General features: G+C 34.4%; 1 protein-coding gene across 1 annotated transcript in view; it reads left to right on the top strand.

The window, feature by feature from the left end:
• The window catches only part of Ltn1 (E3 ubiquitin-protein ligase listerin), a 36,812-nt gene that overhangs the window by 5,782 nt on the left and 18,520 nt on the right, over positions 1-12,510 (top strand). The window contains exons 7-15 of the mRNA XM_089700273.1: positions 410-575; positions 1,647-1,713; positions 2,107-2,224; positions 7,460-8,279; positions 8,597-8,780; positions 9,101-9,288; positions 10,166-10,356; positions 10,726-11,182; positions 11,756-12,112. Coding sequence (XP_089556399.1) covers positions 410-575; positions 1,647-1,713; positions 2,107-2,224; positions 7,460-8,279; positions 8,597-8,780; positions 9,101-9,288; positions 10,166-10,356; positions 10,726-11,182; positions 11,756-12,112 — 2,548 coding nt within the window. The remainder of the gene's footprint in view (positions 1-409; positions 576-1,646; positions 1,714-2,106; positions 2,225-7,459; positions 8,280-8,596; positions 8,781-9,100; positions 9,289-10,165; positions 10,357-10,725; positions 11,183-11,755; positions 12,113-12,510) is intronic.

The following is a 12,510-nucleotide window of genomic DNA, read 5'->3' on the forward strand; positions in this document are numbered from 1 at the left end:
AAAGTTAGATGCAAAAGCTTGTCTTTGAAATTAGTAAATTCTAGTCAAGTAATATGTGGGGTGGCACTTGTGCCATAGCTTATTTTAGCTTTGCTGGGTGCCATTGTTGATAAACTGTTTGTATAGTATGTTATAATGTTCTAAATAAATTTTGTTTCTTAAAGCGAAACTTCTTTAGGCGCGTTTAAAAAATTTGCAAATGAAAGAATATTTGAAAATTTGCAATGTGCCATGGCAATACAATCTCGTCATTGAGTAAGGCGACGATTTTTGTATCTTAGAATCTTGCCAATAAGTTCCACTTCTGACACGTGTGCTGCTCGGCACACACGCTTTTTTAACCGACTTCAAATAAAAGGAGGAGGTTCTCAATTCGGGTGGTATTTTTTTAATAAATACACGTGTATAGAGCGGCATGGTTCACCGCAATGGGTCGTCTAGTGGACCGGTTGGGCGGTTCCCTGGGCCCAGCGCTGGGCCCACTGGCTCGCTCGCTACTCGCCGCACCGGACGCTAGGGCTCGAGCCGCGGCCCCGCGCTGGGCCGCGCTGCTGCTGCTGCTGTATAAAGTGCCCGTGAGTATGCACATACATACATACATAAACATTACACGTTTATATTGCACGCGCATACACTCAGATATACAGGTAAGCACACAAAAAAAAATCAAGCATTTACCGCAATAATTCACGTCACCATAAATAAAAATCCCATCGTACTCAGCGATAGGTGAAAAATTGAAAACAAAGTCATAACTCCGAAAATAAGAAAAATCGTATAACATACATGGATAGCATAGATTCGGATAGCCCTCTAGATCCTCTACCTCCTAGCTTCAGTATATCACTACTTTTTGGGACACCCTGTATACATACATTCTGCACGCTCAGTACACACAAATACGTGGGATTTAACGTCAAGTTGTAACACTATTATACCATAGTACACACCGTAATGAACCTGATTCAACATTCAGGTGGCCATGTCGTCATTTATAATTTTCTCTGTCGCACACAATATATGTACTTCAATTTTATAAATATGATGTGTTCCATTGTAATCTGTTTTTTAATCGTGTTCGTACTATAAACTTTATGTTACAATCATGGACGTATAAAAAAAGACGGACGCCGTATTACGAACAAACAACGTGAAGCCACCATAGTAAGCTAGCGATCGTGTAAAGACAATAAACACGCACACACTCTCACCATAGTAAGCTAGTCGGCCGCCATTACGTCGTGAACTACCGACTGATTAACTGCGTCACTGTTTCACAAAAAATATTTAAAATGCCGTCTTGCGTGGTTAAATGCGACACCATTTAACAACAGTACAATTTTAAATAACAAAACACAAGGGATTACATTCCACAGGGAAGCAAGTTATTTCACAGCTGTTGCCATGGCAACATGGCACACACACATGGATGTTTCGCCGCCATTACTAGGCTTCACTCAATGTTTAGACGATATACCGTCCGTCTTTTTTTATACGTCCATGGTTACAATAATTAATCAGCATACAGTGCGTACAATACACTGTGCCTATAGCACACATTTCATACACACAAAATATTGAACACAGTACTAACCGCTTTATTTTAAACTTGTGTAATATACTTCTAACTGAAACTTATTTTACAGGATTGGCACGTCTGGCTCAAGAATAAGGATCTCCTTGTGAAGAGACTTATTGATACTTTGGAAAATGGTATGTACACTAACACATATAATTTCTAAGATTTTATTATTTTATTTTTTTTTTAGTCACATAATATTGCTTAGATTAACGGTTTCTAGATATATTACACCAGTTTGTTTTTGAAATAGCTTAAGTTAAGATCGCGTGATATACGCCACGTAGATAAAATAATCTAGATCTATACTAATATTATAATGCTGAAGAGTTTGTTTGTTTGAACGCGCTAATCTCTGGAACTACTGGTCCGATTTGAAAAATAATTTCGGTGTTAGATAGCCCATTTATGGAGGAAGGCCATAGGCTATGCATCATTACGCTAAGACCAACAAGAGCGAAGCAATGAGAGTGAATCCGCGGATCACAGCTAGTTATCTTATATTTATGCAATAAAAACATTGGCAGGAGGTTGTGGTGACGCGAGTCTGCTCAGCAATGTGCTGCTGCCGCTGTTATCCAAGTTGCCGGACGAACTGCTCACTAAACAGTTCTATCTTACCTTCTTTAATGCCTTCTTTACTGGGTAAGTTATTATTAGACGGGTAGTTACTAGTTATTTAGACGGGTAAGTTATTAGTTATTTAGTAGACTTTTAAATGACAATTTAAAAAAAAAAATGTGTGCGTGTACTAGAGTACACACGTAAGAAGTGAAACTTCTTTATATCCTTATTTTTCAAAAAATAATTTACTATATACAATATTAAAGAAATACGTTAGTCACACGCTCGTCGCTACCTACTTAAATAATTACACCGGCCGCTGCTGCAACTCGCTCGCTTCGCTCGCTCGGCTCGTGCGGTAGTTCAAAAGTTAACCTAAGATGCTCGTCGCTTCGCTCCTCGCTACCTATTTAAATATTTACACCGGCCGATGATGCAACTCGCTCGCTTCGCTCGCTCGGCTCGTGCGGTAGTTCAAAAGTTAACCTAAGATGCTCGTCGCTTCGCTCCTCGCTACCTATTTAAATATTTACACCGGCCGATGATGCAACTCGCTCGCTTCGCTCGCTCGGCTCGTGCGGTAGTTCAAAAGTTAACCTAAGATGCTCGTCGCTTCGCTCCTCGCTACCTATTTAAATATTTACACCGGCCGATGATGCAACTCGCTCGCTTCGCTCGCTCGGCTCGTGCGGTAGTTCAAAATTTAACCTAAGATGCTCGTCGCTTCGCTCCTCGCTACCTATTTGATTTGAATATTTACGCCGGCCACTGCCGTTTTCAGCTTATAAAGGATTTCGACTTAGGCGGATTTTGATTGGACAGAGAGTTTGAGGTTTATTCTTATAAATTTTGAATTCATAAAATTATAATTGAACACCTGACACCAATCAAGCAAACACGTGTTTACGTGAGTCATAGATTTATTATCGTATACTCCTAAAATGTTTTCTAAGAAACAATAGTGTACTTTCATTGTCGGCACGTTCTTAAAGTCGGTAACTTATTTTTGTTCGAACAATAGATGTTTTCTAAGAAACAATAGTGTACTTTCATTGTCGGCACGTTCTTAAAGTCGGTAACTTATTTTTGTTCGAACAATAGAGGTAATAAATTCCTAATGATTAAGTTGTAAAGGTTGTACAATAAAACGTTGCTATGTTCGACATACAGAGCTCAAATTTAATTTTTCGAGTCATAGAGTGAAAATATTTACCAAAATGGCTTGGAGGGACTCGGTGATTATTTCGACAAACAGAGGGTAGAGATTTCAAGTAATGGAGGTTTTGGTGTTTGAAGGGAAGGGAACAAAACATTTTTTCGAGATTTGGAGGTTTTTGACTTATCGAGGTTCGACTCAACGGGGTTCTACCATATATAAAATATGTGCGTCATTAATTTCTAACTGTTTCGAGATTTGGTGCAAAATAAAAAATAGTGTGTAAATAAAATTTGTAAAATTAAATGAACAAATGAAAGAAAATTAATTAATTATAGTAAAAAAACCATAAAATAAAATATTCTATATTAAGGCTGCAGTCTAGCAAAATTGCGTTTTCAACAAGTTATTTGACAATTTTTTCCCGGCTAATGAAATGATAAACTGAATTTTTTTTTCTTGTTTATCAATAAGTGTTATATACGCAATGCGCGTGAATTTTTTCACATTTATAAAGTTACTTTATTTTACCTTAATCAGGCCTTCAAGATAAGTCTCTTTCCCCCAAAGACATTTCGAGCTAACTTTGTGCACTCACTACGTTGCAAGCGATTACAATTTACACAATCTGATCAGCGCATTATTATCCTTATATAGTCGTTATTAAAAACTGCTGAATACAATTGCCGAAAAACTTATGATTTTCTTAATTAGAACGTTATAAATTCATTAAATTTCCCATTTTTTGCCTTACAAAATCTATTGATAAATACTGCTAAAAGTTATTTTTTCCATTAATTTATTTGAGTTGGTTGAAGACCAATGAGTATTAATCCTTTAAAAAAATTTTTTTTTGAATTTTGATAATTCTTTAAATATTAAAAAAATATTTAAAATAATTAGGAAAAATCCTAGCGAATTTCTTTAGTCGCGCTCCTTGGGCCGGAGCGTTCTGACGTGTGCTCTACGCTCGATTTTCCTTCATACCGAAGTGAAAGTTGCTCTACTTCATTAAATTTAATATTTTTGTTAATTGATTATTTTTATCTTAGTTTTGTGCAAATATTCGTATTTTTAAACATTTGATTTCGATATGGAAAATAAACGAAAAAAATACGCGTGTAACTACTAGAAAAAAAATTATCTTCGAACATAAAGTTAATGAAATAGATAATAGATAGAAATAGATTGCAAAGGTGATTGGCAACAATTTCTTTATTTTACGGGGTGTCAGTAAAGGGATGTATATTTCTTTAAAACTAAAGTAAGCTCATAAATTTTCTTATAATATAATTTTTTTGAAGTTCCAAAAATGTTTATTTTTCGTTTGAGAAATACGAAATATAATATAAACTTGTATTGAGAACTTGAACTTCCCAAGTTCATCCGGGGAAATCCCCATACGGGGAAAATGATTTGATTACTCCAAAATTGATCCGAGGTGTTTTAATTTTTTCTTCTAGTTCTAGTTCTACGTAGCGGCATTTTGTTTGATTATTAATTTTGTAACTTAAATACAGGATGTTGGTTTTATATTCTGATCTTACAGACGCGCTGACAAATTTAGTCCGCCATTTCTAGTTTAGTCTACCAACTCTAAGTACCAATATTAAAACGAATGGATTATCATCACATCATCAAAACTCAGACGTAATGGAAGATCACAATAACATAGAAAATTCAGTGGGTGTTGAGAACTAAACAAACAGAAGTAACAGAGACGCGAAAAATAAAAAAAGAGGACGAAAACGATAATTCGTTGATGCTTTCCCTTTTCGACGTATTGTTAGGGTACATCACCAATCTGCAAAAAACAAAACTGATGATTCCCAATTGCTGATTAAAAATGAAAAACAAATAATCGACAACAGTGGTGAAAATTTGCTGATCACAATGAAACATCCTTCAGTGGTAGCAGATTTACTCATTTAAAATGTATCGGTGAACAGCGTAAAGGAGAGGAGGACAGGAAAACATTATGAATGTGGATGGTGGATTGTATACAGGGTGTAATCGATAAGGCGATTATGACGTTATTATTGCAGGTATCAAAAAACTTAAAACTGATATCGAAATTACTTTACCTAATGAGCAAAATGACAATAATAACTTTTTAAAAGTATAACGAGAAATATCTAAAAAATTTACTTTATACACTCCCATATCAAAAAGGGAAAATGGGACTAGTAGAAGTTAAATGTCTAATTCCGGCAAAAGACATGAATGCGGAAGATGCGGTTAAAAAAAAATTAATAATTTAAATACAATGCAAAAAATAACACTTTTGTCATAGATAAGAATCATGACTATTTTTTCCAAATTCAGGGACAACTAAACGTTGCAGAAGCAGAAGTCTGCTTATTTGCTGTTTGGACTGGAGTGAATCATTCGTTAAAAATAGAATATATAAAAAAGTATGTAACGTTTAGGCAAAATAAAATGATGGACCATTAACAAGATTTTACATAAATTGCCTACTGTCAGAATTGATTGATTCGAGACTTCAGCATTCGATGTCCATCAAGGACCCATCCTATATTATCATTCAAGCGATTGAAAAAAAAGAGATAAATCCAGTGCAACCGATAAAGCATCAGAATGCTAGCAAAAGATTTATTAGGTTTATCAATATAAATCTATATATTACACATAATATAATAAATCTGTAGAAGACGCGAAGACTGACATCCGCGCGGACGGAGTCGCGGGCGGAAGCTAGTCGGAAATAAATATCTTTTGTTTTCATTTGTGTATTTTTCTATTTAATAATTTTTTAACACAAACATTACATTTTTTTTATTATATACAAAATTTGTTTATCCGTTTTATTAGTTAAACTGAACAACTTTCACTAAGAAACTTAGGTCGAAAAAAATGTATAGAGTTATGCATTTTGTATGGAAAGCTTATTTTTTTTTATATTTCGTCCAAATTTCTTTGTAAAAGTTGATCAGTTATATAAACATGAAGATGAAGATATCAATAGAAAGTATTCGCAAATTTTGTGTACTGATAAAAAAAAAATCACCCGGTGTAATTTTCACGAAAATTGTTTCAAATTGTCATTTTTGGTACTTATTACGAATATTAAATTATGCATACGAATGATTTAATTTTTAAAAATTAAGTGGAGCAACTTTCCCTTAGTACATTTGTATTATTTACATATAGGATGACAGGATGCATTTGTTTGCACTACTAGACCAAGCCCTTAAACGTATATATAATATGTGCGTCATTAATTTGTGACTGTTACGAAATTTGGTGCAAAATAAAATAGTGTGTAAATAAAATTTGTAAAATTAAATGAACAAATGAAAGAAAATTAACTAATTAATTATAGTAAAAAAAGCATAAAATTAAATATTCTATATTAAAACGTATATATATAATATAATAAATATGTACCACAATAACATTCAAGTATTAGAAAAAATTTATACATAATTCCACCCACGTGCTAGTGTATCTATACATATTATCTATACATATTATAATAAAATTGAAAAAATTGAAAAATACAATCAAAAAGTGAGGTTAATTTTAAATAACTTAGAAAAATAAATACCATAATTACACCTAAGTATTAGAAAAAGATATGTAATTACTTACTTTTTTTTAAATTCACTGGAATTAGAATAATTAAAATAAACACTTTGATTGTGCTGATCACTTTAATATAATATTATCACGTCACCATAGAGCGTTGGAAATAAATACGAGTGCAATAGAAAAACGGTCAAGTAAAGTGGTAGGACGTACGTTAAAACGATACGATATCCCTACTCCGCTGGAGAAAGTATACGTCGAATCACGCGTGGTAGGGATAAGAAAAAAAATGTCACGAGTACGGCGTAACGCAAAAATGTAACGCGCGCGGCGTAACGCAAAAAATGTAACGCGCGCGGCGTAACGCAAAAAATGTCTCACAAAATTTTTGTCCACCCCCGATAAAGAAGTTTCACTTCAATAAATAAACTAGAATGTTTAGTTTGAGAGAACTTAAACAAAATAACGTTTAGTTGAAACATTTTCCTGAATTTAAACTCCTCGAATTTATTGCATTTTTTCTTGACAATATATATAATAATTTTTATAAACAATATATATAAAAATTTTAAGATGTTAATGGGGAATTAATTTTTGTCGTTTTATTTCAGCTTACAAATAAAAACAATACTGAACTCAAAAAGCGAACGTCAATCATGGATAACGAACTTAGCGGAATGCTTGCGTTACTTCTCGATACAAAAACACGACTTTGTCATAGAAATTGTGGCTCATGTACACAGGGCGTGGCTCGAGAAAATATTTGCCATTCCAGACGATACAACCAAAGATCACTTGATGAAAATATCCGCGCACAAAATGGCGGCTATGATCAAATATTGGATCAAACAGACGACAGAATCGACGGACGATGTGTACGACAAATTGGTCAGAAACTTCTGGCAAAACTTTGGTGTTATTGTTGTCACTCAAATAGAAAACGTCCCAGTAGAGGACGAAGACATTTCAAAACTTATACACATGCATACGTTATTATTTAAAGCGCTAAAAGCTAAAAGCGAAGCCAAAAAGTCCATACGCTTCGAAGGTGACGTCACAAATGAGACTGAACCAATTCAAGAAGCTGTAGAATATGATAAGAATGTTCTAGAAGCATTCGAACATAGCTTGAATGAATGCGTTAGCAAGGCGTGTAGTGCATACTTCGAATACGCTGACAAAAAGCAAATGTCGAGATCAGTATTCCCGCCTTTATTGAGCATTATTATCAGCTTTGAAAGTGAAAGTTTATTCCTGGGAATAGCAAGGAGTTACAATACAAATACGTTGTGTTTGTTCTACGATAAGGTGTTAAGGGGTTGGCTGGCGAGCGACACTATGAGATGTAAAGCGCTTGCGGAGATCGTTTTCATGATATCGAAGTACTTAAATGACGAAGAATTAGAGGCCATGTACAATTCGTTTCAACATGTAAGTTTATTGTGTTCCTGAATTTCTATCCAATTTTTATTTTTTTTATTACAACTTTTAAGTTCAATTATCACTGTTTCCGTTGGTATTTCTTGCCAGCAATCATTGTCCTATACAAAAATTGAGTGTTACCTTTTTTTTGTATATATAAATAATTAATTTATAATTTATCTCAAAAATCTGTGGCATTATTTTACAAAAAATATCTCAACAACCAATTATGAAATAATAACCTTAAAAATAATTATTTATCACACTAATTTTTTTTCAAAGAAATTACGTTATACGATAAACTTACAAACTCCATTGATCTCCAGCTCTCCCCGGTAGCGGTGGAGTGGTGTATATCGCTGTCCCTCTCGCTCCCACACCGCACACGTACTGCGGGAGCGAGATGGCTGCGTAGTGACGTCGTGCAGCAAGCGCTGGTGGCCCTGTGCAAGCGAGGCGATGATGAAGCTAATAGATTGTTGCTAACTTGTTTAGCGCAGGATAATGGAGGTACACCTTTTTTTAACACGTTTTTATAACTTTCACTTGTTTGTTTGTATGTAACTTTGTACTTGATGATGCACTTTAAACGGATAGATTTAATTCAAGCTTTTTACATTTATCAGGGAACGGTGATAATACCCTTTCTTCATGAGATTATCACATTTAAAAAATTTTTAACTAGAATTATTTACATTATTTTATTTTATATTTTATGAAAAAGTAGCATACAATGGTGTAGTCACTGCAAAAAATATGTCAGTTTACATTTATGTTCTGTTTATATCCATCTGGTCTTATTTAATGAATGTTTTTAATCAATAAAACAGGCTCCACGATCCCCCCCCACACGATACGAGTGATAGTAACCCACGTGTCGCGCTCACTATCCCATACAAGTGGCAGTGAGCTAGCGACTAGAGCACAGTTCGGAGCTGCGCTGTGCCGAGCGCTAGGGGCCAGTGCACACGCACATGATTTATTGGTTACATTGTTCCTGCTCAACTTGACTCTCTTGGTGAGTATATGTGGTGCAGAAATAAAAAAAAGACGGGTTGCACTCCGAGAGTGCCGGCAGAAGTGAAAACTTGATTATTAACGTTGAGCATGTTTGATATCCATCCGTCTTACGCTTTTTCGATCAGGTCACGTGTCCTGACGCGAGTTTAAGATTTTATACCCATTACAGAAAAAGTGCTCAACGCCGCTAAAGAAGTTTTCACTTCAAAAATTCAGTTGTCAATCGAAGTGTTTGTTATGTTATTATTGTTCTGAAAAAATGAGTTATCGTAGAAATTTTTTCGGGTATTTGATAATTGGTGATTTTATAACTTTTGAGGTGGTCTTTTTAAATTTTTACTTGTAAGAAATGTTCAATATTTTGCTTTGACTCGATTGATATTTTAATTGTTAAATTACTCGAAAAAGATTTTAATATTTCTTCTATATTGTTGAAGCAGACGGAAAAAAACTTGAAATTTAAAAAAAAAACTCACAAAATTCTATGAAATCACCTATTTTCATTGTCAATTTAATTATTTGATAAGCTACCACTTAATAATAATGTAAATTTTATATTTATTTCATTGCGTAGACAAAAAAGGAAATAATAACGGTAAGCTATAATTATTATTTTACGTGCAATATGTAAGGCAATATTATCAAAAAAATATCAATTGCATAAAGTGCGCATTTGCGAATGTCTATCATTTTCATCATGTTAAAACAATAAAATTAACTAAATAAATATACCAGTTTCAGTTTTCCATAAATTAATTTTTAATAACAGAATTTTCCATTCCAGACCACTTAAGTTCAAGTTGTTTTTAAATTAGTACTATACTTACCTTCCTTACTTACGCTACTTTGGACTATATTTCTTCCTCACTATCTAGCCAAAAGAGCCAGATACCGAAGAAGGCGAGGAAGAAACCGACGAGGCTATTCCAGTAGCTTCCATTAGCGCGAGTAGCTGGCGCGAGTTACTGCACGCCTGGCACCAAGCGGTGTGTGCACTGGCGCCAGTAGATAGACTGCCGCTAGTGGACACAGCTGTGAAGGAGATACAGGGCAAACTGAGGGATAAGTTAGTGTTTTCATTTTGTGTACTGTCTCTTTAGATATCTCATCATGTACATATATTGTGATGTATTGACATTTTAAGCAGAATATTTTTTTTTGCCTCAATAGGTATAAATAGCTTTAGTTACTCGTGTTGAAAAGTCACTCGATAGATGCGGACCCCTTTTTTTTCAATTTTTTTGCATGCATTTCTTTTCTATGATGACGGGTCTGTCAAAATAAGTTATTTTGTATGAAAATAATATTTTAACCTTTGTTTTTCATTTTGTAGTAGCTTTTAAATTCATTTAAGTATACGTCACTGTCAGAATCCGCGCGAATTATCTTAATTATTTATATCTTTAAGATAAACCAAAATAATTGTTTATTTCAGCCACGACGCGCTCGACATACCAATTATAGAACACATAGTGTCTATATGCCCTTACCTTGTAGACTTCGATAACGTGACCATAGACAATTCTGAAATAATACAGATAACAAAACAATTACTAAACATAGACATAACACACTCAGAGACTGCGGTATTAGTCTATGCTCTGAGGAAAGACATTGTCTATGGCAAATTGACCTGTCCAATAGACGACGGAGATATTATGAAGAAAGTTCTACAAATAGCTAATACTAACTCCACGAAGGATTTAGCGACAAGCGACGTTGTGGCTTATGTGAATAAGGTCGTTTTTCAAGCGGCGTACTTGAAGGAAATTGTAACGAGGAGTAAGGAGCTTAATGGGAGTTTGTTTAACGATGAGTTCTTTAGGTTGCTGTTTGTTGATGTTCTGTACGATTTTGTGGTTGTGAGCTCACTGTGTGAAGTTTACGCTTTTGTAAGTATATTCATTATAAACTAATATTATAAAGAGGAAAGGTTTGTATGTATGTATGTATGGTTTTCACGCATAAACTACTGAACCGATTACAATGAAATTTAGCACACATATAGAGGGTAACTTGGATTAACACATGGGATAGGTTTTATCCCGGAAATCCCACGGGAATGGGAACTATGCGGGTTTTCCTTTGAAAACGCGGGCGAAGCCGCAAGCGGAAATTTAGTTCATTATAAATTAGTTGTTAGGTATTATTTTTACAATTAACTCAACAGGTCAATCTTGAATATTCTCATACAGTGCGAAGATCTGACAATTTTAATATGGATACACTCCATTTGTAATGGCAAATACAGGGTCAACAGAAATTCACAAAATTGTGTTTAATGACGTCATAGATATAGTATCGAATGGCGTCAAATTTGTTCTGCTTCAGTTACATAATTACTGGCAGTAATGTTCAACATCTAAATTTCCCTTCTTTGACGTGATTATTTGAATATTTTAATACAGATAAAAATATTAATGTTTAGCTCATGCTGGCATGTTACTATTCACTTTATTTTTCAGATGCCTTTCTACACAGTTCTCAAACAGGCAAACGACTATCTCGATTGCGTTACGCAAGAAATAATAACGAGCATTTCAGAAGAAAATAACAATCACATCAAAAATGTTTTAACACAAAGATCCTTCAAAACTGGTTACTACTGGGCATTCACGAATGCAATGTATGAAAGTAAAATTGCTCAAATTACCGAGTCAAGTGAAAAATCTGATGAAGTTATAAAAGAAAATGAGTCGAGCAGTTCTGGTAATGAGACAGACAAACAAAGAGAATCTAACGTGAGTGGACCAGTGTCAGAAGTGGATACGTTAATGTTGGACAAAATTGTGGGCAGAAATGGATTCTTCCATAGCTTACAGGTTAGTTTCACTAATTAGAATAACACTTAATACTACGTGTAAATCATAACAATGTCATGTAAAATAACAATCTATTTGTATTGAATTGTATAAAATTCAAAAGAAGTAGAAAAATGCACGAAACTTATATCAAATTTTGACTTAACCGGGAAAGAATTGTGGACTAAGCGGATATTATAATCAACTTAGGGCCGATTTTTCAATGCTTGGATAAAACTTATCCGTCCAATAAAGTATAACACGATAATATTAAAAGGTTTGCGCGTTCACCGCAAAAAAGCTTCCCTTTGTCGTAACTCCTCGTTTTCAGGGTATTCCTCTCTCTGCCACAGCTAGCATCGGTATTCTTGGTCTCGAAATCTCGAGTAGCGTACAGTTCTCCTGTCATCTGGAAGGAA

This window comes from Colias philodice, chromosome 10 (assembly GCF_061535455.1).
Source record: "Colias philodice isolate Cphi_HAF_F1 chromosome 10, ilColPhil1 Martin Lab GWU primary, whole genome shotgun sequence".
Classification (NCBI taxonomy): Eukaryota; Metazoa; Arthropoda; class Insecta; order Lepidoptera; family Pieridae; genus Colias; species Colias philodice.